The sequence below is a fragment of the Ambystoma mexicanum genome, chromosome 3p, assembly GCF_040938575.1.
Source record: "Ambystoma mexicanum isolate Mex_15411 chromosome 3p, UKY_AmexF1_1, whole genome shotgun sequence".
In the NCBI taxonomy this organism is placed as follows: Eukaryota; Metazoa; Chordata; class Amphibia; order Caudata; family Ambystomatidae; genus Ambystoma; species Ambystoma mexicanum.
Genome location: NC_090925.1, coordinates 720,014,678 through 720,042,048, shown reverse-complemented (window position 1 = coordinate 720,042,048; position 27,371 = coordinate 720,014,678). Strand labels below are relative to the sequence as shown.

The 27,371-nt window shown below is 51.4% G+C and overlaps 1 protein-coding gene across 1 annotated transcript in view; it reads right to left on the bottom strand.

The window, feature by feature from the left end:
• KDM3B (lysine demethylase 3B) overlaps positions 1–27,371 on the bottom strand; it is a 2,029,046-nt gene that overhangs the window by 1,041,660 nt on the left and 960,015 nt on the right. The window contains exons 10-11 of the mRNA XM_069651588.1: positions 1,787–2,001; positions 295–447 (exon numbers count right to left, since the gene is read on the bottom strand). Coding sequence (XP_069507689.1) covers positions 295–447; positions 1,787–2,001 — 368 coding nt within the window. The remainder of the gene's footprint in view (positions 1–294; positions 448–1,786; positions 2,002–27,371) is intronic.

The following is a 27,371-nucleotide window of genomic DNA, read 5'->3' as shown; positions in this document are numbered from 1 at the left end:
CCTCACCTTGATTGGGTTTGGTAAACATCGGTCTTCCCTATTCACCATAATAAGGTAGCCTCCCAAAATCCTCCCACCAGGGCTGATTTTGGAAACCCATCTTAACATGACTGTTCTAGCATATTTCTCCATGAGCAGGTCAATAAAGATGCAAACAAAAATCTCAGTACAGTGCCTGACCGACACACTCATAGCATAGTTAAACAAAAACGCAAGAAGAATGTTTTACAGTTACATACTAAATTAAGAATGAACTTGTTTTATAGTTACATACTAAATTAAGAATGAACTTACCTGTACGTGGACGGCTCTTCCTAAGACGATAGCAGTCCAAACAAACACCAAATCCACATTTGCGGCAAACCCAGTGAATGTTAAAGAGCGTCGTCTCACATACATCGCACATCTCTCGCACCCCTCGCACTGCTCGTTTCCAGGCCACCTTTTCTAGAATGAGAAAAATATATCCTATAAACACCTACAAAAGGGCTCAATATTTTTACATGGCATATTCATGAATGGGAGTGCAGCTATAGGTTCACACAGGGAACCAAAATATTACAAGAAACTTAGCAAGCTGTGGAGTGCCCATTCCCTCTTTTAAACCTACAGCCATCTTCCAGTAGATTTTTTAAACTAGCATGAATACATGACATTAAAACATGGTTTAACGTCAAGTATTCCATAACCCTTGCTGACTTAATATGTATGCGCAGACCTGTTGAGCGGCAACAGCCATATATCCAAGAATGGCTCTTAACTTAATCTTTTATAACGCGCTTAATACTAGAGGTCAGTCTGCAGGACTGGGATTTGAACCTGTGTTGCTCTGCGTTGTCTTGCATCAAAGAAAACACATGTTGCCGCCGAGATATCCTCCCGGCCCATATCCAATTTTTCAGCATTTCATTCTGTGCCGTTGCAGGACAGGGAAAGTACTGCTATTGCGAAGGCGATCAATTCTCAAAAGCAGCAATGCACCCTTTTTAGTGTATAGATTTACCGTAGGAGGTACTCAAATTCACTTTGTGGCAACTAGCTCTTTGGGTTTTTGGAGTGGGTCGTATTATGCTCCCAAGTGAGCTGTCTGGGTAATAAGGGCTAATAGTTTCAAGAACTAAAACATGTTTGGCTTCGTCTGGCGGTGTGGAGGTTAAGATATTGCAATTCCTTGAACACTATACAAATTGTCCTACCATAGAAATAAGTAGTTAATACAGTTCTTCTGCAAACCAAGACATTCTGAAGGCCTGATCCGTGTTTTATACCACTAAATCATATTTATTTGACCTGTAAAGGGTGAATGGCTGAAGGGACCCACCAGGATTTAAACATATAACGTATGAATTACATACAGATCTCTGCAGTGACTACAAGAGAACACTGGCATTGTTTACTGGCTTGTGGACGATTTTCTGAAGATGTTGCACCGATAGTTTGGAAATGGCGTGAAGATGCCCCCGATAGTTTATTGAACGGCTATAAACAACTGGGTGCAGTAGTGACGAGTTATTTGAATCTGAATTTCAAATCCGACAGAGTCCTGCTCAGAAAATCAAGTGAGTTCCAGAATGTACTAAAAAGGGGGGAAGAGGGGGAATGTGGTCTAAAGAGGGGGTGGGGGTGCAGGAAGGGAAGAGGTGGGCAGAGAGGGAGAGATGATAGGTGAAAGGGGGGGAAATGGGAAAAGCAGGGGAGGCGAATGAAGGGGGAGAGATTTTCCATTGCAATGGTATTCTACCACCAGACACATTTTTACTCAATAAGACTAGGACAAATTTCTTACGCTGTGGCTCTACCATCATCATTGCTTCTTTTTCAGACATCACCAGCTGGCAGAACTGATCGCCGACATTGGCCAGGATATATTTGGAGGTTTCCAAGTCAATGCCTTCAGCACATGCCGACGTAGGGACCCACAAACTCATAGCATCATGGTCGCTCTGCTGCGGGCTTAAGAAACCCTCAACACGAAGGATGCCTTTCCGTGTGAACACAAGCCTGCAAAGAACAGAAATGTTAGTTCTACCAATATTGAGGAACAGGAACAAGTAGGGGTTGGGGAAGAGTAGAGAACCAGGAGAGGAGTAAGGAATCTCAAAAAGGTAAGAGCAGGGAAGGGGGACGTGTATTTAAAGGTAAATTAGGACCACAGGAAGATAGGAAGGCATGAAACTAGTTAAACATGTTAATAATTCTGCATCTTAATATTGGTTGTACAGGAACGTGGTCCGATTTATCCTGTCTAGCGACTGGACTTGTAAGTTTCTAATAACAAATTATGAATTGACCATGAATCTAGGCAGGGCTTCCACTGGGCCAAAACGCCGACCCAGCAGGTTAGAATAATTGGTCTCAAACCAGGGCTCGCAACAAGATTTCCCTTAAACCTATCGCCTATAAAAAAAGAACTTCTTTGAAAATACAGTCAGAGGTTTAGAATCAGACCAGTTTCATTTATTTTTTTTATATAGCTCACCTAACCCAAGGCCATCTGGGCGCATAATTTCACATATTTGTAATACTATGAAGAAAAAGTAAGATGGAGTAGACATCACTAGTGATAAGGCAGTTTTTGTATCACCCTCTAACCTTCGGGAAAGGCTAAAACCCCTTACAAGAAATGGAAGCCAAACCCCTCGGGTTAGGTAACCTGGACAGAGAGAAGGCTAACTCTCAGTAAGGGGTAGTATGTTCACACACAGGTACAATTAGTCCACACCCTACTCTGGAAAATACACCAAACCATGGTTCAAATTGCCATGAGCTGGGAGCTATTTAGCTCCATGTTACAGCCGATGGGAGCCTGGTTAGTATGAAAATAACAGCTATCAGGAACTACTTTTGACTTCCAAGGCTAGTGATGACATACAAACATTGCTATGTAATAGAAACTCTGTAGTTTTGGGAATGTGTATAAAAGATTGAAAAATGTATATGGGGCAAAAAGTTAGGAGTTTGCATCTTACGCAGCAGTTCAATTTGCTACACACTATGTAATAGCGTCTGGTTCTCTAGAAGTAGTTCCTTCTTAACAGGTGATGCCCAATACCCAGGGGCTGATTTTTGCACCTGGTAAACAAATCCTAATTTTGAACACTGCTACACGGTTATACTGAAAAATATACTCATAATACATGAACACATACAAAACTATCAGTTCAAATAAATTATTTGGGTCTTAATACACATTATTTAAAAGATATTATAAAAGCAGTAATGCCTTAACAAGGACTTAACCCCAACGTCTGCATGTGGCCCCTCTACCAGATTGTGAGCAACCAACATAAAATAGCAGGGGTGGGGAGAACCAGGGAATAAGAAAATCCAACAAGCAGGTAAGGAACCTTAAGGCCTGCACAATTAAGTAGTGTCGTAAAGATATAACCGAAATGTAGTATTTGCGGAAGGCCCTAGTCCTGATGGCGCCCAAAAGACATGGTAGGGTAGGGGATAACAGGGAAACTTGCCAGCAGAAAAAAAACACTTTACTAACCTGAAATGTCTGTTCTCCAGCATTGCTATCTTTCATGGATTAACATGCTCAATGAATATTCCTCGGCAGGGTGGGAATCCTCAGTCATTTTCAAGCAGTTTACCTTTAAAGTCTAAAACTGATGGTCACGTTAATAGTCTATTAGTGTCACTTTGGGTCACGCTGCCCAAGCCAATGATACATATCCTCCTTCGCTCCGCCCCCTGTTGGCCATCTTCATATTTGGAAGCGCACATAATTTGGCAGTAGGAACCAAGAGGAGCCAGAGGGGCAGGTGGGAGGGTCGCATGTGAATCCATCAAAGATTTAACAAAAAGGGATGGTGGTCATTACACTTGCTTATTCCAGGCTATCCATGAGCTCCAATGGTGCACCATCTATCTAGTGTGAGGAGATAGACAGAAGGGACTAACATTAAGTAGTAAATCTAATCACCCTATGGTGGCGCAAGTATATGATCAGGTTTAAGTTACTTACCTGTAACTATTGTTCTCCAGCATGGGTCTGGCGTGGATTCACATGCTCATGAACAACGATTACACAGCAGTGCATATACACAACCACGGGATGTGGTAAGGCTCAACGGAAGCAAACACCCACCTCTGGAACATACTCCCCTCAAAGAAACAATTTGCGCAGCACTGCTTGGCCGACTTGGGATTCCTTTCTGGAATCCCTGTGGACACAGTAAAACCATGTCAAGGTGTGTGTGGACCTCCACGTAGCAGCCCTGCAGATGTCGAGCAGGGGCACACCATAGAGAAACGCTGTAGTAGCTGCGATGGCGTTGGTGGAGTGGGCTCTAGGATGCCCTGGCAGCGGCCTGCTAGCCAGTTGATGACAGTGCATGATGCAGCTGGAGAGAGCCACCTGGAGATGGAAGCCTTTGACAAAGCCATTCCCTGAGTCACAGGTCCAAAGTTGACAAAACTGAGAAGTCTTACGAAAATCATTCGTACGTGGCACATAGAATTTCAAGGAACAAGCAACGTCCAGCGAATGCAAGGCCCTCTACGCCGGCGACGATGGATTCGGAAACAAGACAGGTAATACCAAAGGTTTGCTGATGTGGAAATCCAACTGCACCTTCGGCATGAAGGTGGGGTTTGTATGCAGCATTACCCTTGAAGCGTGGCAAGACTAGTGCCTGTATCTCCCCAACTCACCTGGCAGAGGTGATGGCCACGAGGAAAGCAGTCTTCCATGAGAGAAACTTGAGGAGCCTGATGCAAAGGTTCGAAAGGCACTCCATGAGTTTAGTCAGCACAACATTGAGCTCCCAAGCCGGGGCAGGCGCCTTCACTGGTGGGAAAAGTCCTCAAGAGCCCCTTGACAAGCTTGACAAGCCTGTGAGACCACAGCGAAGGCCTGCACTGCGACCTGGATATGATGGCAAGATGCACCTTGATAGAGGCGTGAGCCAGTACCGCCTTGGCCAAGGAAAGTAAGTATGGTAGAAGTTGTGCAGCCGTGACACAAAAGGTAATCTTCTGCGTCCGACAGCACATGGAGAAGAGTTTACATTTATGTACGTAGCATTTCAATGATAAGGCCCGGGTCAGGATGCTCTTACATTCTACAGGTAAAGCAATCTTCAAACTCGAGGGCTGCAGGAGCCATGCCCTCTGGTTAGAGACTCCGGGTTGTTATGCAGAATCATCCCGCCTTCCCTGGCGAGGTGGTCTGGGACAGAGGTAGCTTGATGGACAGTTCCACTGACAGATGTGGCAAGTCCAGAAGCAAGTCCAAATACCAGATTTACATTGGCCAGGCCAGGCCGAGGAGTATCATCCCGCAGTGGTACTATCGGAGTGTGAGGCAGTCTATTCGCTTGCCAGAGCTGTTGAGTGGGAGCACACCAGAGAGTCATCCTGTTAGGGGTATATGTGGATGCCTTGCAGTCAAAGATGTGCTGCCACTGGGGCCAGGCACTTCGTAAACACCCTAGGGCTGACTTAAGGCTGAAAGGCAGAGCCTTGAACGGGTAGTGATGACCATGCACCACGAACTGTAGAAACTTGCAGTGCTTTCTGTGAATGGGGATGTGGAAGTAGGCATATCCCAGGTCCAACGTCATCAGAAAAACTCATTGTTCAAGCTGGCCGAGCATGTGCTGCAACGTGACCATCCAGAGCTTTTGGGACTTAAAGTAGTAGTTGAGACGACGAAGATACAGAATCTGCCTCCAACCCCCTGTCTTCTTTCGACCTAGGAAGTATCTGGAATATACTCTGGAACCCCAGAGCCGCTGGGGGGGTTGGGGGGGGGGATGGGCACTATTGCCCCTTTCAGCAACATGGCCCGCACCTCCTGCAGGAGCTGGGACCAGTGTGGTTCTTGCCGCTGAATCGGGAGGGCTGAGGGGGGGGATACAAGGACACCTGCTTTGGAACTCCAAGGTTTGACCCTGTCCGAGAGCATATAGCGCCCAGCTGTCCATGGTGATCTTTTCCCACACCCTGACGAACTTACTTAGCCGGCCTCCACTGGGGAGCCTAAGTGGGGCCACGGCCAATTCAGGCCTGCTTGGGGGGGGGGGGGGGGGGGGGGGGAGGTGTCCTGCACTGCAGATGGCATAGCTGCTGACCTCTACTGACTTGAGAGCGCCCCCTTTATGCTTCCTGGGTAGAAGAATGTGAAGGTTGTCTGTAAGGGGGACTATAACCATTTGAAGATCTCCCCGGCTTTCCTCTGGAGGAGCGAAAGGACGAGGATTGACGCTGCCGTCAAGTTCTGGGAGAGCGTGCCAGCTCAGTGCGTTTATCTCCTGCAATGACTCGTCAACCGTCTTTCCGAGGAGGTTTTCTCCATAGACCGGCATAGCCAGCACCTTAGTCTGAACGTCCTGGCGGAAATGTGTAGCCTTCAACCAACATTGACGGTGCAGACACACCCTGTTCCCCATCTGGCAGAACCATGGGTCGCGATGTCTACCGCCAGAGTGATGGCATGATCTGTGGTCACTTGCCCTTCGTGAAAGAGTTTCAATGCCTTGACCATCTGGTGTTTGGGCAGGAAATCCAAGCTGGGGCCCAGCTTCTACCAGAGTTTGCACTCATAACTGAACAAAATGGCTAGGGCGTTCATTGCCTTGATGGTAGAGGCTGCTGTGTAAATTATCCTTTGCCCATCGCATCCAGCTTCTTCCCCTCCTGCTCCGGAGGTATCATGGCTGTCAAGGTCTGGTTCGCCGAGCGTTTCCTAGCTGCAGCCGAGACAACCGAATCCGCGAGGGCTGAGACCTTAGGCACCTGGGAGCCGAATAGGGTACTCTGTACTTCTTTTCCAATCTGGACGGGGACGTACTTGTATTCATTAGGGCAAGGCCCTCCTCCCAGATGTCGTCCAGGAAGGGAATGGACATGGTCTTTCTCCTCAACTCGCGTTGTTGGTACAGGAATACCTATAACTATTGTTCTCTGGCATGGATTCACATGCTCATGAATGTTCCTTGTTGTCAGGCTGGGAATTCTTAGTAAAAGAAAATGTTTCACTTTCACTTACAAACTGTATTTCTCCTCTAAACCAATCACTGTCCTCTGGGTCATAATGCCCCAATCCAATGACAGTCTTATCCCTAAGCCCCTGCTCTGGCAGCCATCTTCAGATTTGGTAAGCACGTAAAGTGGCAGTATGACCAAGAAGATCCGCAGGGATCCGAGGGAGGGTTCGCATGTGAATCCATGCCAGACCCATGCTGGAGAACAATAGTTACAGCTAACTAACTTAAATCTTCTCCAGCATGGGGTCTGGCATAGATTCACATGCTCATGAATAATGAATACATAGCAGGACAACATTCCACAAACACATGAGTTGACGAGGCTCAACAAAAGCAATTAACACCCCCTGGAACAGACTCACCTCAAGCAATCAGGATGCTTAGCACTGCTTGGTGGACTCGGGACTCTGGACTCCTCCCTGGAAACCTCAGTTGACGCAGTAACATTTTGTGAAGGTTTGAGTGGCCCTCCACGTAGCAGCACTGCAGAGGTCAAGCAGGTGCACATCAGTCAGGAACGCCGTTGTTGCAGCGAACGGTCTGGTGGAGTTGGCTCTCGGACAGCTGGGCAGTGGTCGGTTAGCCAACTGATGACAGCGCGTGATGCAGCCGGAGAGGCATCTTGAAATGGAAGCCTTGGACAAGGCCTTCCCATGACCAAAGTTCACAAACAGCTGAGAAGTCTTCTGAGAGCACAAGCAATGCCCAGCGAGTGCAAGGCCCTTTATGCTGGCGACAAAGGTTTAGGGGGGAAAAAAAGGAACAAGTTACTTACCTGTAACTGTTGTTCTCCAGCATGGGTCTGGCATGGATTCACATGCTCATGAATATTCCCCGTCGTCAGGCTGGGAATCCTCGGTAAAGAAAAAACCAGTATCAGTTTCGTTTCTGATCTGTCTTTCGTAGTAATAACCAATCACTGGTCTCTGCGTCATACTGACCACAGCCAATGACTGCCCTCTACCTAAGCACCGCCTCTGGCAGCCATCTTCAGATTTGGAAGCACGTGAAGTGGCAGTATGACCAAGTGAAGAGCCGCAGAGGGGTAGGCGGGAGGGTTCGCATGTGAATCCATGCCAGACCCATGCTGGAGAACAACAGTTACAGGTAAGTAACTTGTTCCTTCTCCAGCATGGGGTCTGGCATGGATTCACATGCTCATGAATAAAGAATACATAGCAGTACACACATGCACAACCACGGGAGGTGGCAAAGGCTCAACATTAAGCATCACATCAACTCAACATTAAGCATCTTACCTCCTCACCAGGCTCACCTCAGGCGAACAGGTTGCGCAGCACTGCTTGGCCGACCCTGGACTCCTCCCTGGAATCCCGGTCGACGCAGTAGAATTTCGTGAAGGTGTGCGTCGACCTCCACGTAGCAGCCCTGCATATGTCCAGCAGGGGCACACCAGATAGGAACGCCGTGGTAGCTGCGATCGCTCTGGTGGAATGGGCTCTCGGACGGCCAGGCAGCGGTCGGTTTGCCAACCGGTGACAGTACATGATACAGCCGGAGAGCCATCTGGAGATGGAAGCCTTCGAGAGAGCCTTCCCCTGATTGACAGGTCCAAAGTTCACAAAGAGTTGTGACGTCTTCCGAAAACCTTTCGTGCGGTCCACGTAGAACTTCAGCGCTCTAGCTACATCCAGCGAGTGCAAAGTCCTCTCAGCCGGCGACGAAGGCGACGGGAAGAACACAGGTAACACCAAGGGTTCGTTGAGATGAAAGTCCGACGGTACCTTGGGCATGAAGGAGGGGTGCGTCCTGAGCACTACCCTCGTGTCGTGGAAAGTCAAGTACGGGGCCTTGCAGGAAAGGGCCTGGATCTCTCCCACTCGTCGTGCGGAGGTGATGGCCACGAGAAAAGCGGTTTTCCACGATAGAAACTTCAACGGGGCCGAGTGCAGAGGCTCGAACGGAGGTCCCATAAGTTTGGTCAGCACCACGTTGAGCTCCCACGCCGGGGCCGGAGCCTTCACCGGCGGGAACGATCTGAACAGTCCCTTCATGAACTCTTTCACCAGACGATGAGACCACAAGGACGTCCGGCCCGTGGTTCTGGTGTATCGGGAGATCGCAGCAAGATGAATCTTGATGGACGCGTGTGCCAGACCAGCTTTGGCCAGCGTCAGCAGGTACGGCAGCACTTGGGGAGCCGTAATCCGTAGAGGGTTAATCTTCTGTGCGTGGCACCAGACAGAAAACCTCTTCCATTTGTGTCCGTAGCATTTAAGAGTCGAGGACGCCCTGGCCTTTGCAAGAACCTCTCTGCAATCGGCCGGTATGTCGTATCCTCCAAACTCTAGCGCTGCAGGAGCCAGGCCTGCAAGTTCAGCGACTTCGGGTCGTGGTGGAGGATGGCGCCTCCTTCCCTGGAGAGTAGATCCGCGTCCGCCGGCAGCTTGATTGGCGGGGACGCCGACAAGTCCAGAAGGTCCGGGAACCATATCTGCCTCGGCCACGCAGGTGCGACGAGGATCATCCTGCACCGTGACCTCTTGAGCTGGTTGACGAGCCGGATTAGCAGAGGCAAGGGAGGGAACGCGTAGAGGAACAGGCCCTCCCAGGGGAACGAGAAAGCATCGCCCATGCTCCTCGTCTGGGGAAACCTGCTGGCGAACCTCCGGCACTTGGTGTTCGTCGCCGTCGCGAACAGGTCGATCTGGGGTGTGCCCCACCGTCGGAAGAGGCGATCCACCAGATCCTGCCGTAGTTCCCACTCGTGGCACGAGCACAGCTCCCTGCTGAGTGAGTCGGCGATGGTGTTTTTTATCCCTGCCAGATGAAACGGCACCAGAAGAATCCCTTGGGCGACGGCCCAATGCCACAGGTCCTGCGCCTCCTTGGACAGCGCTGGGGACCTGGTTCCGCCCTGTTTCCTGATGTAAAACATGGTGGTGGTGTTGTCGGTGAAGATCCTCACCACCTTGCCCTTGAGGGACGGAAGGAAGGACCTGAGGGCCCAAAACACTGCACGGAGCTCCAGGACGTTGATATGCAGGGACTTCTCCGTCGGGAGCCAGAGTCCCCTTGCGTGCAGGTTTTCGGTGTGCGCTCCCCACCCTTCTAGGGAGGCATCCGTGGTCACAGTCACCTGGTGGGCTGGGGTCTGGAAGTCCATGCCCGCCGTCAGATGCGCGCGGGTGCCCCACCACCGTATCGCTCGTCGGAAACTCTCGTCGAGCTTGATCCTTTCCTCGAAGCTGCCCGTCGTCTGGATCCAGCGCGCATCCAGGAACTCTTGCAACGGGCGCATCCGGAGCCTGCACATGGGAATGAGGTAGATGCAGGAAGACATCATCCCGAGGAGGGACTTGATGGACCTCACCTTGGCCGCGTCGGCCACCAACATCCGTTGCACCTTGCCCAGGATGGTCCTGGTCCTCTCCTCCGACGGGGAGGCCAGAAGGGACACTGTGTCGAGCCTCGCTCCCAGAAACAGTGCGACTTGCGCGGGCACCAAGTAGGCATCCTCCAAATCCAACGACGATAGGAAGTCTCCTTCCTCCAGCTGACCCAGGACGTGCTGGAGGGTGACCATCCGGAACTTCTGCGCCTTGATGAACTTGTTCAGGCGTCGCAGGTCCAGGATGGGGCGCCATCCTCCCGTCTTCTTCTTCACGAGGAAGTAGCGCGAGTAGACTCCGGAGCCCCGAAGCCTCTTTGGGACGAGTTCGATGGCGCCCTTTCTGAGCATCGCCTTTACCTCCAGGAGAAGTTGAGGGACGTGAAGTTCTTTCCTGGCCACGGGGGGGACGCGCGGGTACCTTCTTTGAAACTCGAGCGCGTGGCCCCGGGCCAGGGCGTCCAGCACCCAACGGTCGGTGGAGATGGACTCCCACACGCTGACGAAGCCCGCCAGCCGGCCTCCCACCGGGGTGCTTCGGTGGGGGCCCGACCCCACGGCCGGTTCAATCCTGCTTGGACGCGGCCTTGCCGCCTTGGCCTCCTTGGCGACGACGGCGGGGTCCGCCAGACTTGCCTCGTCCTCTGTAGGCCTCTTGCGACGACGAGCGGGCCGCTTGACGGTAGGAAGCGAAACCGCCGCCGGAACCTTTGGAGGCGCCCTTGCCTCCGCCGCTCCGAAAGGGCGTCCGCCGTTGCTGCAGTACTCCAAGGGCCCGGGCCGTCTCAGTATCCGCCTTGATGGCCTGAAGGGAATCGTCCACTGTCTTCCCAAACAGGTTGTTCCCGTCGAAGGGCATGTCCAGGACCCTGGTCTGGACGTCCTGCCGAAAGTCCGTAGCCTTGAGCCATCCGCGACGTCGAAGGCAAACGCCGTTGCCCATCTGGCGGAACCCAGTGTCGGCGATGTCCGTCGCCACGGTGATGGCGTGGTCCGAGGCCACCTCACCTTCCTGCAGGATCTCAAGGGCCTCCGCCCTCTTGTCGTCCGGCAGAAAATCCAGCAGGGGAGCTATCTTGTACCAGAGTTCCCTGTCGTAGCGGGTCACGATAGCCAAGGCGTTGGCCGCTTTAATCGTCGTCGTCGCCGCCGACGAGATGACTCTGCGCCCCATGGCATCCAATTTCTTTCCCTCGCCGTCCGGCGGGGAAGTCGACGTGGAGGCCGCACCCCCCCCCCCGCTTTCTTCCTGGCTGCCGCGGAGACGACGGAGTCCGGGGTAGGCTGCGCCCGGAGGCATAGGGGGGCTGAGTCCGGGACCCGGTACTTTTTCTCGTACCGGTCTCTTTTCGCTGGCGTCGTGGAAGGGTTCTTGAGGAGGGAAAGGCCCTCATCCCAAATGTCGTCCAACAGAGGCACTGCGAGGACCGTCTTCCTCTTGGTCTCGCGCCGTTGGTAAAGGAAGCCTTCCTTTTTCTTCTCCTCAGGGCAGAGTTGGAAAAGCTCGGATGCCCTGGCGATCATTGAGTGGAACGATCCAATCTCGTCGGGCGGAGAAGCCCTGGTGGGAGGCGACGACGGAAAATCCTCGTCGTATGCCTCGTCGTCCGTACCCGTCGCTGCCGTGTCAGTCCCCGTATCATCCCCTCGGGTGGACGGGGAGGAGGGCTGGACGGGGCGCGACGGTTGAAAAGGAGGCGGTGGATGAATCCTTCTTTTCTTGGTAGGGGGAACACCAGAAGGTCCCGGTTCTGGATCCCCCGACGGGAGAGGTTCCTCCGTCGGTAACGGTAGTCTCGTCCTTATCTCGGAGCATAAGGACTGTATAGCCAACAAAATGGCCGCTGAGTTGTCTTGCGGCGCTGGCAGAGGGGAATCCGACGGGCGAGCAGGGGCCCCGTCGGTATCCTCGTCACCTGCGTCGGGGCCCATTCCGACGGGCTGGTCTTGTTCCACGCCTAGGCCGTGGCTTAAGACCTCGATCAGTTCCTCTTCTGAGGTTGAGGCCGAATCTACGCCGACGCCCTGCCCCCCCTTCTTCCCCACGGAGGGTTTCACGGGGGTCCTATCGATGGGCACGAAAGAAGACTCCCTCCGAGGAGGCAGGGAGATTCTGGGCCCCGAGGCCGCCACCACTGGTGCAGCCTCCACAGGCTGGGCCAGGGCCGCCGCGACCGTTTCGATAGAGGGCTTGGTCGAATGGATCAAGGCCTTCACCACCTTAGGTGCGCTCACCGCCTTATCCTTGAGGGAGGGGGCACTGCCACGCTCCTCCTCTGCCTTAGAGCTCGACCGGGGTCTCTCCAGGAGCTTCGCCGGGTGCTCGGCCTTCCTCTTACCCGACCCAGAGCGTTGGCTCGTGGTTGATGGTGCCGGGGAGGGTGCGCCCTGCCTGGCGCCCGTAGAGCCCGACCGTTCGGCGCTCCCGGTGCCAGCGGACTCGCGGTGCTTGGCCTTATGTTGGGCCCCCGTCGCCGGGGCGCCCTCAAAGGTCTTAGAAGACCGCTCAGATTTCTTCTTCTTCTCGCCAGACGGGCTCTTACCCTCCAGCCAGCTGGCGAGACGTTGATGGCGGTCCTTCATGGTCCGTTCCGACATGTTGCCGCAAAACGCACAGTCCTTCTCCACGTGCGTCTTGTCCCCATGAAGGCAGTAAAGGCAGAAAGAGTGTTCGTCCTCCTTGAAGACGTTCTGCAGCTGGCATCCAGGGCAGGCCCTGAACAGCTTTCCGGGCGTCGAGCTTCCCTTCTCCTGGGCCATCTCCGAGACCGGGCCTGAGAAGCTTCTGGAGTCCTCCGAAGCGTAGCTCGACGAAATCTTCACCCTTGAGGGGCACAGATGAATCCGACACGGGTCCCCGTTGATCGGATGTAGGATCGGTGGAGCTTGAGGCTCTTTTGACCGAAAGAATCGAAGTTTTTGTGAAAAAGCGCGAAAAAATAGCACTAACGCTCGAGAGCAATAGCACGAGGATCCCAACACATGAACGTGCGGTAAAAATCTGAAGATGGCTGCCAGAGGCGGTGCTTAGGTAGAGGGCAGTCATTGGCTGTGGTCAGTATGACGCAGAGACCAGTGATTGGTTATTACTACGAAAGACAGATCAGAAACGAAACTGATACTGGTTTTTTCTTTACCGAGGATTCCCAGCCTGACGACGGGGAATATTCATGAGCATGTGAATCCATGCCAGACCCCATGCTGGAGAAACAGACAACACCAAAGGCTTGTGGTGCATACATAGCACCACCCTCGATTTGTGGAAAGTCAGGCATGGTTGTTTGCAGGATAGGGCCTGATCTCATCTACCCTTCTGACAGAGGTGATGGCTACCAGGAAAGCAGTTTTCAACGAGAGAAACCTGAGCAAGGCCCGACAGAGAGGCTCGAAGGGGGCCCCCTGAGATTCGTCAGAACCACATTGAGTTCCCATGCCAGGGCAGGAGCCTTCACCGGCAGGAAAGAGTCCTTTCAGAACTCCTTGACAAGTCGGTGGGACCAAAGTGAAGATCTTTCTGGTGACATGGTGTAGCGGGAGATAGTCGCCAGGTGTACTTTGATGGAGGCGTGTGTCAGTCCGTCCTTGGCCAACGATAGCAAGTACGGCAGGATCTGTGGGGCCGTGACCCTCAAAAGGGGTAATCATCTGTGACCGGCACCACATGGCGAAACACTTCCACTTGTGATTGTAGCACTTCAAGGTCGACGACGCCCTGGCTTTGGCGTGGACACTATGCAGTCCATTCTCCAAACTCTAGGGATGCAGGAGCAAAGCAAAGCGCTCCAGTTCAGCGATCCTGCCTCGTGATGCAGATTGCACTTCCTTCTCTGGTGAGAAGATGGAGAACCACTGGCAGCTTGACCGGATGCAACGCAGACAGGCTGAGAAGGTTCATGTACCAAATCTGCCTCAGCCACGCCGGGTGATTAATATCATGCTGCATTGACACTGTGTATTGATCACTCTTAGCTGGAGAGGTAACTTGTACAGAAACAGCCCTTCGCACAGGAAGGAGAACGCGTCCCCCAGGCTCCTCTGTTGGTAGAATCTGCTGGCAAACTTCTGGCATTTGAAATTCGCCCGTCGCAAACATATATATCTGGGGCCTGCCCCACTTGATGAAAATGCTGTCCACCTGATCCTGCCGAAGTTCCCACTCATGGCAGGAGCACAATTCCCTGCTAAGGGAGTCTGCAATGGTGTTCTCGACTCCCGCTAGGTGAAATGGGATGAGGAACATCCCATGTCAGAGGGCCAAAAGCCACCAGTCCTGTGCTTCCTTGAAGAACGCTTGGGTATCAACCACCCCGTTTCCTGATGTAGAACATGGTGGTGTTGTCCATGAAGATCATCACCACCTTGCCCTTCAGAGATGGAAAATGACTTGAGGGCCCAGAACACTGCCAATAACTCCATGATGTTAATATGGAGATCCTCCTCCGGCAGCCACAGGCCTCTGGCGTGCAGACATCCGGTGTGGACTTCCCTAGCCTTCCAGGGAGGCGTCCATTGTGACAGTTACCTGGTATTGGGGGGTTTTGAAAACCTGTGCCCTGGGCAATGTTGGAACGGATGACCCACCATCATATCGTCTGACAGAACTCGTCCAGCGGTATCTTGTCCGTGAAGTTTCCGGACATCCAGCAAGCATCCAGGAACTCCTGAAATTTGGAGTCAAATTTGCAACCTGCAGGACAACAACATGCCCAGTAACGCCTTGATGGCCCGCACCGTGGCTGTCTTCATCGACGACAGCCGCTGCACCTTCCCTTGAATGGCTGCTACTCTCTTACGAGGGCAACGCCAAACAAAACACTATATTGAGTCAGGGGCTTAGGAACAGTGCGTTCTGCAATGGTGTTAAGCAGGACTGGCTGTTGCTGGAGAATCTCAGATCTGTCAGTAGCTGGGTGGTCGTCTGTGTGTCTGACGGCCAGCTTGCGGGAGCGAATGAGTCAGTCCAGGTACGGTTAAAAGTGTATGCCCTGTAGACCTAGATGGGCAGCCACCGGTGCAGGGCATTTTATGAACACCCTGGGGGCGGTCATCAAACCGAAAGGTAGAGCCTTGAACTGATAGTGCTGTCCCTGCACTACGAAACGTTGATTTTCTTACGAATGGGGACAAGGAGGTAGGCGTCCTCCATGTCCAATGAAGTCAAGAAGTCTTGTTTTTCCAGCTGGCCGAGCAAGTGCTGTATTGTGACCATCCTGATATTTTGGGACTTTAGGTATTTATTCAGACGTCATAAGTCTAGGATGGGCCTCCAGCCCCCTGTCTTCTTTCTGACAATAAAGTATCTGGAATAGACTCTGTAGCCGTTGGGGAGCCAGCTCCATCACCTCTTTTGGCAGCATGGCCTGTACCTCTTCCATGAGATGAGCGATGTGCTGCTACTGACTGATAACCGGAGGGATCCGCAGACACCTGGGTTGAAACTCCAGGGTGTGTCCCTGGGCTAGAGCGTCCAGCACCCATCTGTGGGTGGTGATCATCTTCCACTCACTGACGAACTTAGTCAGCCGGCCTCCCACCGGGGTGTACAAGTGGGGCACGGCCGGTTCATGCTTGCTTTGGCACAAGCATCCTGTCCTCCGGGTAACGCTGTTCTCTGTCAACGTAGGCCTGGGAACAGCCTCTGTAGGCTTCCTGAGTTGTGGGCTCTGAAAGGCTGAAGGTACGATGTGGAGAAACCTTTGGAAGACCTGCTCAACTTTCCCCTGGAGGAGGAAAAGAAGAGCAGTGCTGCTAAAGAGTCCAGAGGAAACTGGCCATCTCCATATCCACTTTGATGGCCTGTAGGGACTCGACAATTACCTTATCAAATAGATTTTCTCAGTCGAAGGGCATGTACAGCACCATCGCTTGGAGCCAACTGACATTAGTGGCATTTATCCAGCCTTGGCGATGAAGGCAGACATTGTGCACCATCTGACGGAACCCTGTGTCTGACATCCAATGCCACTGATTGCGTTGAAGAGAGCGATTGCCGCCATACTGTGATTGTCAGGGAGGGACGCCAGAATAGGCTGCAGCTTGTACCACAACTCCCAGTCATAACTGAAATAGATCGTCAGTGCGCTGGCCGCCATAATATTGGACGCTGCAGTGTAAATCACCTTCTTTCCCATGGCATCCATCCTGTTCCCTTTGCTGTCCGGAGGGACAAAAGACGATGAGGATGGGTTGGCTGACCGTTTCCTTGCAGCTGCCGATACCACTGTATCTGTTGATGGTTGCAACCTCCGGCACATGGGTGAGGAGTTCGGCACCCGATCTGTCTTCTCTAGCTTATCCCATTTGGCTGGAGCCGTGCAAGGTTTCTTCATGAGGGCCAGGCACTCCTCCCAAACGTTGTCCAGAAGGAGTACTGCCATGATAGTTTTACTCTTGGCCTCGCGCCTATGGTACAAGAAACCATCCTCCTTGTTTTCCTACAGCACAACCTGAAATAGCTAGGTCGGAGCTCATGGAGTGGAATGATCCCACCTCATCCGTGGAGAATCCCTATTTGGAGCATCCAAATGCGGAGACCCGCCCTCCACCACGTTATCCTCGTCATCCGTCATCGTGGCCGTATCCATCCCCGTACCAATGTCTGGGTCTGCTGGGGGAGAAGGTTGAAATAGGGCATCGGATGACGCTTCCTCTTATTCGCTGGAAGCTAATCAGGGAATGGGGGGACCACCGGAGCAGAGTCCTGTGCATCCTCCTCTGGATCGCTGACACGAACGTGTGCAGGGTCGACAGAATGTCTAAGGAAATGTCCCTCAGCGGAGATAGCAGTTCCGGAAAACTAGGCCCTGCGCCGTCGTCATCCTCCATCATCGTGGACTGTGTGCAAAAACTCCTGTTCTTCGTCGTCCATGAACGAGACCTCCATGACTTGTGCCACGGCATCAGAGGGCTGTTTCGGGGCATCTTCGCCCCCTTCTCCATTTTCCCCCCTGAAGGTGTTGAACCAGGCCAGAGCCAGTCCTCCCTCCCTTTTGGGCGAGCAGGCTTTGCCGAAGTCACTACGGCGGTGTTGCACCTTGGGGGTAAGGATACCTTCTGCGTTGCGGGGAGTATCTTTGCAGGGTCAGCGCCCTTCGCTGTCGTGACAGTAGCAGTTTACTCCATCGCCGACCAAGTCTTATCCTGTGCCAATTGAGCCTGCTTGGGCTGTTCAGCCTTCTCCCCTGTCTGCAGCTTCTTGGATTTCTCATGTAGTTTAGTCGGGGTAGATTTCCTTTTCAAGGAGGAGCTCGACTGCTTGGACCGGACGTTCCTGGGTGAGGCATGACCCTGCTCGGAGCACGGATCAGAGGCCGTGGCTTAAGCCACGCTGTCAGTCTACTGTGCCGGTCCTTTGTCTTCTTGGCGAACCCGAGGCATATCTCGCACTCCACCTCCTTGTGGTCCGGGTGCAGGAAGTAGAGGCATTGCAGGTGCATGTCTTCTACACATTCCATAACTCACACTTGGTGCAGGGCTTGAAGAGGGACCTTCTCTCCTTCTCCTCTGTCATGGTCGGAGGGCACGAAGAAGGCCCGATGGCTTTCTAGAATCTTCAACAATGGGTTCACGCTGTCGGCAGATGGAGAAAAAAAGCACACTGGCACCTTCAGCCTTTGGACAAAAATAGAACTTTTTCTAACCGAAAACACGAAAAAACATACAAGTATCTCGGAGAGCAAACTCGAGGACTCCCAACACTGAAGCGTGAAGTAGAAATCTGAAGATGGCTGCCAGAGGAGGGACTTAGGGAGAGGAATGTCATTGGATGGGGGAAGACAGTGATTGGTTAAAGGAGAAATACAGTTTGTAAGTGAAACTGCTTTTTCTTTTACTGTGGATTCCCAGCCTGACAGGGAATATTCATGAGCATGCGAATCCATGCCAGACCCCACGCTGGAGAACAACAAGTAACTTAACCCTGGTAACTTTATTTCTATTGGATGTTCCTCATCTTTGATAATGGTCTTCCAGCTTCAGCTGCTTTGGAAAAAAAGAATTTGACAGCCAGTGCTGTGAGGTAGCATTGATTACTCTATGTCCCTCGAAGGCCTCCGTCTGATGTCTAACGTCATCTCAGTATATGTATCACACGCAGCGCCCTTTTACTTCAGTTCTTTGCCTTCTTAGACTTTAGAAGACCCGGAGAGCGCAGAGTGTAAAGCGTGTCAATTCTGTAGCGGGGTAGGTTAGGTGGGCCGATGAGGAATACGTGGGAGGAACATCCAATCGAAAGAACGTAACTAGGGGTAAGTAACTTGTTCTTCGAATGGATTGCATAGTCCCATGTATTCCTCATCTTAGATAGCCTCCCAAAGCAGTAATGGAATTGGAGGTGAGAAAAGAATGTAGATCTGCCTTTAGCAGTTATGGACTGAGTGCAAGACAGCTTTCCCGAAAGCCCTGTCTTGAGTAAAAGAAGTGTCCAGAGAGTAAAGTTTCACAAAGCTGTGTATGGTATACCATGTGGCTGCCGCACACATGTGTTCAATAGGTACTCCTCTCTGAAGAGCGGAAGTAGTAGCCATGCCCCTGATTGAGTGAGCTCTCAGACCCTCAGGGGGACCTTTACAATCCAGTCTATAGCATTCTTGGATAGCCAGAATAATCCACCTGGATAAAGTCTGTTTTGTTACCGCTAAACCCAATTTATGACCTGCATACCAGATGAATAATTGGGCATCCGGGTGAATTTATGACATTCGCAAGATCTAAAAACCGAGAACCCTCCTAGGGTTTAGTCTATGTAACCTCTCCTTCTCCTTTCCCGGATGTGAAGGAGAATAGAGTTGGTAAAAATATATCTTTTGGGACAAATGGAATTCATCCGATTTTTGGCAGAAACTAAGGTCTTACTTTAAGGATATCCTTATAGAAGCCCGTTTATGGAGGTTTACAAGACAGTGTTTGCAATTCACTCACCCTGTGGACATGAATGCATGGGTTCAATAGGAATGCATATTAAGAATTTCAATACAAGATTTAAATAAACAGGTACTTGAAAGGGAGTAGGAGGAAACACATTGAGTCCTTTAAGAAACTGAATTATGAAAAGGGATTTTAAAGTATGAGGTTTCCTCTGAAGAGCGCTTTAAAATAGACAGCGCTGCCAGATAACCTTTTATTGTTATCTGGAGCAGCAGATTTGCTAAGTGAAGTAGAAAAGATAACACTGGGGTGTATCGCACTGAAAGATTGTATCGCAAGAGGTCATCTTTGTGGAAGACTTATCTGAGGGCAGATGGACATGTCCAGAAGGTCCGGGTACCACGTCCTCCTGGCCCAATCCGGGGAAATTAGGATAATGGTTTTCCAAAACTTTCTTAACCTCCTGATCACGTGAGGAATGATAGGTACTGGAAAAAAAGCGTACAGGAGTGGAAACTCACAGTCCACTGCAAAAGCACCTCCTAGAGCTCCTCTTGGGTGAAATTTGCTGTAGCAGAATAGCTCACACTGGTTGCAAACAGATCCACTTGAGGGGTTACCCAAAGGGTGAAGATCTCTTGAAGGACTTCTGGAGCTAGTTCCCACTCATGGCAGACTGCTCTCCCTGCTCAGAGTGTCCGCCGCCGTGTCCTTCTATTCGGCTAGGTGAACTGCCGATAGGGAAAATCCTTCTTGAATTGCCCAGTACTGGAGCTGCATTGCCCCTCTGCACAGTGGTCGTGACCCTCTGCCGCCTCTCTTGTTGAGGTAGTACATGGCCACTGTGTTGTCTGTCATTATCAGGACATTCTTTCCCTGTACAGTGGGCAGACAGGCCTTCAGCATTAGTATGATTGCCCTCAGTTCCAAAAGATTGATATGCAGTTTGGAGTCCGATGGAGACCAACGACCGCCGATTGTCAGATTGTTGTTATAGGCTCCTCAATCCCTTGAGTGAGGAGTCTGTCCCTACCGTCATCTCTGGCCATGGTTGCCAAAAGGGTTCTCCCTTCAGAATGTTTTCCTTGCAGTCCCAGCTCGGAACCTGAAGGTGGTCTGACATCCTGCCTGAGAATTGGGACCATTGATTCCAGAGACCACATTGGAGAGATCTCATTCTCAGGCCAGCCCTCTGGCATCAGAAAAATGCAGGATGCCCTATGCCGAGCAACCTCAAAAGATCGAAGGCTGGAAGACTCTGGAAACTCTTAAATTTGGTGACCATCTGCAGAATGTGTCGAGCCCTAACCTCGGGTCGCAAGGCTTTTCAGAAGGAGGCATCCATGACTGCTCCGATAAATAGGGGTTTTTGAGATGGTATCATATTGGACTTCTTGTGATTGAGGGAGACGCCCAGTTTGTGGATAACGTGGCAAGACAAGCTGAGATGTTCCAGGGTCAGTTCTGGTGAACAAGCCCAAATCAGCTAATTGTCCAGGTATGGGTAGATGTGAATACCCCCTCTCCTTAGACTCGCTGCCACCACCACCATCAAATTGGTGAAAACCCTCAGGTAGAGGTCGGCCCGAATAGCAGAACTCGAAACTGAAAATGAGAACCACCAACTTTACTTTAATCAATTTATATCGCACAGCCATGAGCCCTGAGGCGTGAGGGTGCATACAAGATGAACGGTAACAATAAACAGATACAGCCAGGATCATCAGAAAGTAGAGGGAAGAGGCAGGTAAAAGAATGGTATAAGTGTCAGAGGTCAGTAGAATAGCCAGGTCTTGAGATCCTTCTTGAAAGTCGTGATAGAGGAATGCTGCCTGAGGATATGAGGAAGTGAGTTCCAGAGTTTAGGAGCAGCAATAAAGAAAGCCCCATTCTCGACCTTCTTGAGTTTGCAGCGCGGAAGTGCTAACAGGCTCTGGATACTTGATCTTAATGTCCTGCAATTGACCTTATTGTGGATTTGGTCTTGCAGATATTTTGGCATTATGCCAAGTCTACACTTGAAGACTATCGTCAATAGTCTGAATTTGGAGCGGGTCTCGACGGGCAGTCAATGTACATCGAGCGGCTGAAACATAATCCCGCCGGGCTAGACCAACTGTTACTCGGACTGCTTCGTTCTGAACTACTTGAAGTCTGTTAGAATCGACTTTGCACAGACCGACAAGGAGGCTGCTGCAATAGTCTATCTTTGCACCAATTATGGCTCTGCCAATGGTTTCAGTGCTCGTTTGCGAAATGAAGGGTCTCAGCTGGGCTAGTAGTTTCACGTAGTAGACGGAAGCGATGCAACGCTGCTCACGTGAGCTCTCATATTGATGAACTGATCTAATACCACACCTAGTATTTTTAGTTTTGGTTGAGGATGAATTGCTCAACTGCGCACCTCAGGTGCGTTCTGTGCTTGTGCTAGATAGGCACATGAAAGTAAGCATCCAGGAGGACCAACGATACAGAAAAAACGAATTACCGCTCCAAGGGGACGTAGAATTAGCTGCAAATTTGAGGTCTGTAGCTTTTCCAGACTTTCATCAGCCTTGCTACCAAAAAGTCTTGAGCCGTCAAAAGGCATATTGAGTGATCTAGATTGCACGTCCGGTGCAAACCCAGGCTTCCTCAGCCACGCAAATCTGTAGCACGGTGCTAGTGGCCATGGATCTGTTAATATCTGCAGTATCCAAACCTGACTGGAGGCACTCACATTGCCTCCATACCATACTTGATAGCCAGGAAGTAGTCTCTCTTCCCCTTCGAGGATGTGGTCAGCCGCCATTGCGGCGCAATCCCACAGGATGAATGAAAACTTAGGCCATGCTACCGGCCGTGAATCATTTCCGCGCCTTAAGGGCCCACCCGTACATCACGGTTTGTAGGAATGGTAGGATAAGCAGATTCTTTTGTGGAGGTGGCTGCATGGATCACCAAACTGTCTGGAGTTTAGTGCTTGGTCAAGTAATCTGGGTCACTGCTCAAAGGTTTATTTTTCTTGGGAACGTTTTTATAAACTGCAGAAATAGAATCTGGGGTTTCCCAATTTGTTGTAACCCTTTTTTTGCAAAGCAATATGGAAGGGTAATATGGGATTCCCCCTTAGTCCTTGGTCTAATATGTCTGTCAAGTCATCCTGTTGAAAAGGAGGAGCAGGTCTACTCCATCCCAAATATTCTACTACCTTATTCATCAGTTGTCTATATGAGCTGTCAGCATCATCCACATGAAGACTAAATATTGTTTGATCATCAGATGGTTCATGTTCTTTGTAGATTTAAGAAAGATAAAGAAATATTTTTGTAAGAGGTGTGTACGTTTTTCTCTTGTGTTGCTTTCAATGGTTCAGAAAAAGTCTTCTGAGTAGGCCTCGGGTGTTACGCAAAGTTTTAATGCAGTACCCTTTGGGACCATTATATACAACTAGGACTACAGGTGTAAGCAAAACTAACCTTTGGTATAAGTCTGTACTACACAGTTTTATGGTAGCGTTGCTTAACAGCCAGGCCTATCTCAAGAGGGAATGTGAGCTGTATGGATGTTACACAGAGGTCTATAATTACAAGTATTCAAATAGACTCTTATACTGAAGGTTTCGTGGTAAAACACTTATTAACTTATTACACCATCATTTATAAAGCATTCACTAAAAGGAGGCAATAATTATCACCCGAAAATATATTACAGTACTTCCCACTATCAGGGTTCTGAGACATTTACACTAATTTGAAGGCGGAGCAAAATGGCATTCAGAGCATTTGAAGTAGGAGCAAAAAGGCACAAGTTAATAAAACAACAAGTTACTTTCTTATCTGGTAACTTTCTTTCGATGGGATGGTCCGACGACGTATTCCACATCTATGACAGGTAATGTCCACAGCTGTGCTGCTTCGGAAAATCTTTGGCGTCTGCGTCCTGCGTCGATGACGTCGATGCGCCGTCCCAGAGGACCTCCTCCGACGGCCGACGTCACCCGATGTGGTAAGTAGGACGCACGACGCCCATAGACTGTTATAGTTTTTTCCCAGAACGTGTGCCACCAGTTTTCTGCCAGTCAGACACACAAGGCCTTGCGGAACGCAAGCTGCAATCGCAAAAGAAATTCTGCAGCGAGGAAGGCAGGGAGGGAGCGATATGGAATACGTGGTTGGACCGCCCCATCTAAAGAACGTTATCAGGTAAGAAAGTAACTTGTTCTTCGAGGGGATTGAGTCCTCCGACGTATTCCATATCTATGACAGACTCCCAAAGCAGTACCAAGCAAGGAGGTGGGAAAGAATTTAGAATACAAATTTAGCATGCCCAATCAAATTGCGGAATAGAGAACTGCCTTGTCAAAGGCCAGATCTTGCCCTCTGATGGAATCGAGGGAGTAGTGATGTACAAAAGTATGTACTGAAGCCCAGGTGGCTGCATCACAGATGTGACGAATAGGAACTCCCCTCTGCAGGGCAGTAGACGCAGCCACTCCCCTGGTAGAATGGGCCCGCAAGCCAGCCGAAGGGTCCTTACCCGCCAAGCGGTAACACTCGGAGATAGCTAAAATAATCCAACAAGACAGTCTGTTTCGTCACAGCTTGTCCCAAACGCTTTCCAGCGTAACCAATGAAAAGTTGATCGTCCACGCTGACCCGGGACATGCGCGAAATATAAAAGCTCAGCGCTCTCCTAGGATCAAGCCTATGGAGCCTCTCCTCTTCCTTACCAGGATGTGGAGGAGGATAGAACGCCGGAAGAACAACCTTCTGGTTCAAATGAAATTCCGAAACCACCTTCGGAAGAAAAGAAGGACGAACTCGAAGGACAACCCTGTCCTTCTGAAACAGTGACGGGTGGCTTAACTGAAAGTGCCTGTAACTCACTCGCTCTGTGAGCGGAAGTAACCGCAACCAAAAACAGTTTTCAGAGTCAACAGCCTCAAAGGGCAAGAATGTAAAGGCTCAAACGGAGCACCCATAAGAAACTTAAGAACAAGGTTCAAATCCCAACCTGGCACCAGAAAAGGTGACGCAGGGAACACATTAGTGAGCCCTTTCAAAAACTGCGAAATTAAAGGAATCTTAAAATAGGAACACTCCTCAGACGAGCGCTTAAATATGGACAGTGCCGTCAGGTAACCTTTAATGGTCCCCAATTGCAAGCCCCTGCGGGCCAAGGAAAGCAAAAAAGACAGAACCATGGGAATGTCACATTCAAAGGGATCCACATTCATAACTCTGCACCAGTCGCAGAACTTTCTCCAACGGCAACGGTACAGAGACTTTGTTGCCGGCCGTCTGGCCGAGAGCAACACCTCCATCACGTCTTCAGGGAGGTCCCAATCCGTATACCTCAACCTTTCAGAAGCCAAGCGTGAAGATTGAGGGATCTGACCTCGGGATGGAGAACTTGACCCTCCTCCCATGAGAGCAGATCGTCTCGGTAGGGAAGACGACGTGGAGAGCAGATGGACAAGTCTAGAAGGTCCGGGTACCACGTCCTCCGGGCCCATGACGGAGCAATGAGGATCGTCCGGGAACCGAACCTCCGTAACCTCCACAGCACTTGCGGGATGGCGGGGACTGGAAGAAACGCGTACAGCAGTGGGAATGACCACTCCACCACGAACGCGTCTCCTAAGGCTCCTTTTGGAGCAAATTCCCGCGAGCAAAACCTCTCGCACTTCCGGTTGACACTGGAGGCGAAGAGATCCACTTGAGGGGTCCCCCAAAGGGCAAAGATCTCCAGGAGAATCATCTGAGCCAGCTCCCACTCATGAGAGATCGAGCTCGGCCTGCTCAGAGCGTCCGCCGTCTCGTTGTCGTCTCCGGCCAGATGAACAGCCGAGATCGAAACTTCCTGCTGGATGGCCCAGAATTCGAGCTGCATCGCCTCCCTGCACAGCGGAAGTGACCCTGCCCCCCCTTTTTGTTGAGGTAGTGCATGGCCACCGTGTTGTCCGTTAGAATCAGGACACTCTTTCCGCGCACAGTTGGCAGAAAAGTCTTCAGGGCTAGCCTGACGGCCCTCAGCTCCAACAGATTGATATGGAGTCTGGACTCCAACGGCGACCAACAACCGCCGTCAACTCGTTGGCATGAGCTCCCCATCCGTGAGGGATGCATCCGTCACGATCGTCACCTCTGGCCAGGGCAGCCAAAATGGGGCCCCCTTCATCAGATTGCCCTCGACGGCCCACCACAGAAGGTCCCGGGCCACCGAGGGCGGCACGTGAACAGGGTCCGACAGCCTGCCGGAGGACTGAGACCACTGGAGCTTGAGTGCCCACTGCAAAGATCTCACCCGCATACAAGCCTCTGGCACCAGAAGAATGCAGGATGCCATGAGGCTGAGCAGTCTCAAAAACTCGGACGCTGGGAGATTCTGGGCAAACTGAAACTTGTGCACCATCTGCTGAATGTGAAGAGCCCTCACCTGAGGAGGAAAACACTGCCACAGGGACATGTCGAGCACTGCTCCGATGTACTGGAGCCGCTGCGTTAGTGTCAAATTGGACTTCTTTAAATTGAGGGAGAAGCCCAGCCTGTGAAGGGAGTGGCAGGTGACCGACAGATGATCCAGGAATTGCTTGGGAGAGCTCCCCCTAATCAACCAATCGTCCAGGCAGGGGTAGACGTGAATCCCCCCCTTTCCTGAGATGCGCTGCCACCACCACCATGAGCTTGGTGAAAACCCTCGGGGCGGAGGTCAATCCGAACGGCAGGACCCGAAACTGAAAGTGCGAGTCGCCAACCGCGAACCTCAGGTACTTCTTGTGCTTGGGATGGATCGGCACATGGAAGTAAGCATCCTTGAGGTAGAGAGACACCAACCAGTCCTGAAGTTGAAGGGCCTGGAGGACTTGAGAAAGAGTCACCATCTTGAACGTGTCCTTCCTGAGGAGTTTGTTCAAACCGCGCAAGTCCATGATGGGTCTCAAACCCCCGTCTTTCTTTGAAATAAAAAAATAAGGGGAATACCATCCCTTGTTCCTCTCCGCTACAGGCACCAGTTCTATGGCGCCTTTCTCCAGCGGGGCTTGAATTTCCTGCGCAAGGAGCGGATCCAGACATTTCAAAGAGAGGTTCCCTGGTGGATTGTCGTGAGGCCTCTGCCGAAAAGGAAGACAGTAGACGTGGGTTATGATCTCCAGAACCCACACATCCGAAGTAATGGCTTTCCACTCTACAAGATGCTGCGCAAGCCTTCCCCCAACCGGCGAACCATGGGACCTGGCCTCATGACTGAGTGGTAGCGGCGTTGCCTGAGGGTAAAGAGGCAACTGCCCGAGCGGCCTTGGCACCTCGAGTACCTTTAGTTCCACCCCTGGCACTCTTACGATGGCCTCTTTGACTGCTAGCTCCCCTCGCTTTACTGAAGGACGAGTAATAGCGAAAGGAACCTCTCCTCCATTGCTGTCTCCTAGGACGAAAAGGCGGAGGTTAGCGAACTGCAGCGCCCAACGACTTCGCTGCAGCTTTGGAGGTCTGCAACCTCTCAAGGCTCTCGTCAGCCTTGCTGCCAAAAAGGTGTTCACCGTCAAAGGGCATGTTGAGGATCCGGGACTGCACATCAGGAGCAAACCCAGACTTCCGCAACCACGCAAACCTGCGCATTACGGTGCTCGCCGCCATGGACCGGCTGACACAATCCGCCAAGTACAAACCCGACTGAACGGCCTCACACATAGCATCCTTGCCATCCTGAACCATAGCAAGGAAACCATTCCGTTCGTCCCCTTCGGAATATGTTCAGCCGCTAATGCAACAGTTCCACAGAGTGTGTGTGAAACGAGACAAGGCACATATGGAGTTGGCCGCCTGAAGCGCCATACACCCTGAAGAAAACACTTTCTTCACCCAGCCGTCAAAACGTTTGTCGTCCCTATCCGGAGGGATGGTAGGATACGACGCCTGCTTTGCCGGGGCCGTAGCCGCCTGCACCACCAAACTCTCCGGAGTGGGGTGCCTAGACAAGTAGCAGGGCTCGCTACTGGCTGGACGGTATTTTCGCGACAAAGACTAGCCCACATCCGGGAGACTCTCCGGAGCAGTCCAAGCCGCTGCCACCCTTCTCTGCAGAGCCACATGAAAAGGCAAAACCGGGTCAGTGGGGGGACCGAGATCAAGGATGTCCGTGAGATCATCCTGAACGAACTCCCCTGGGGGAGC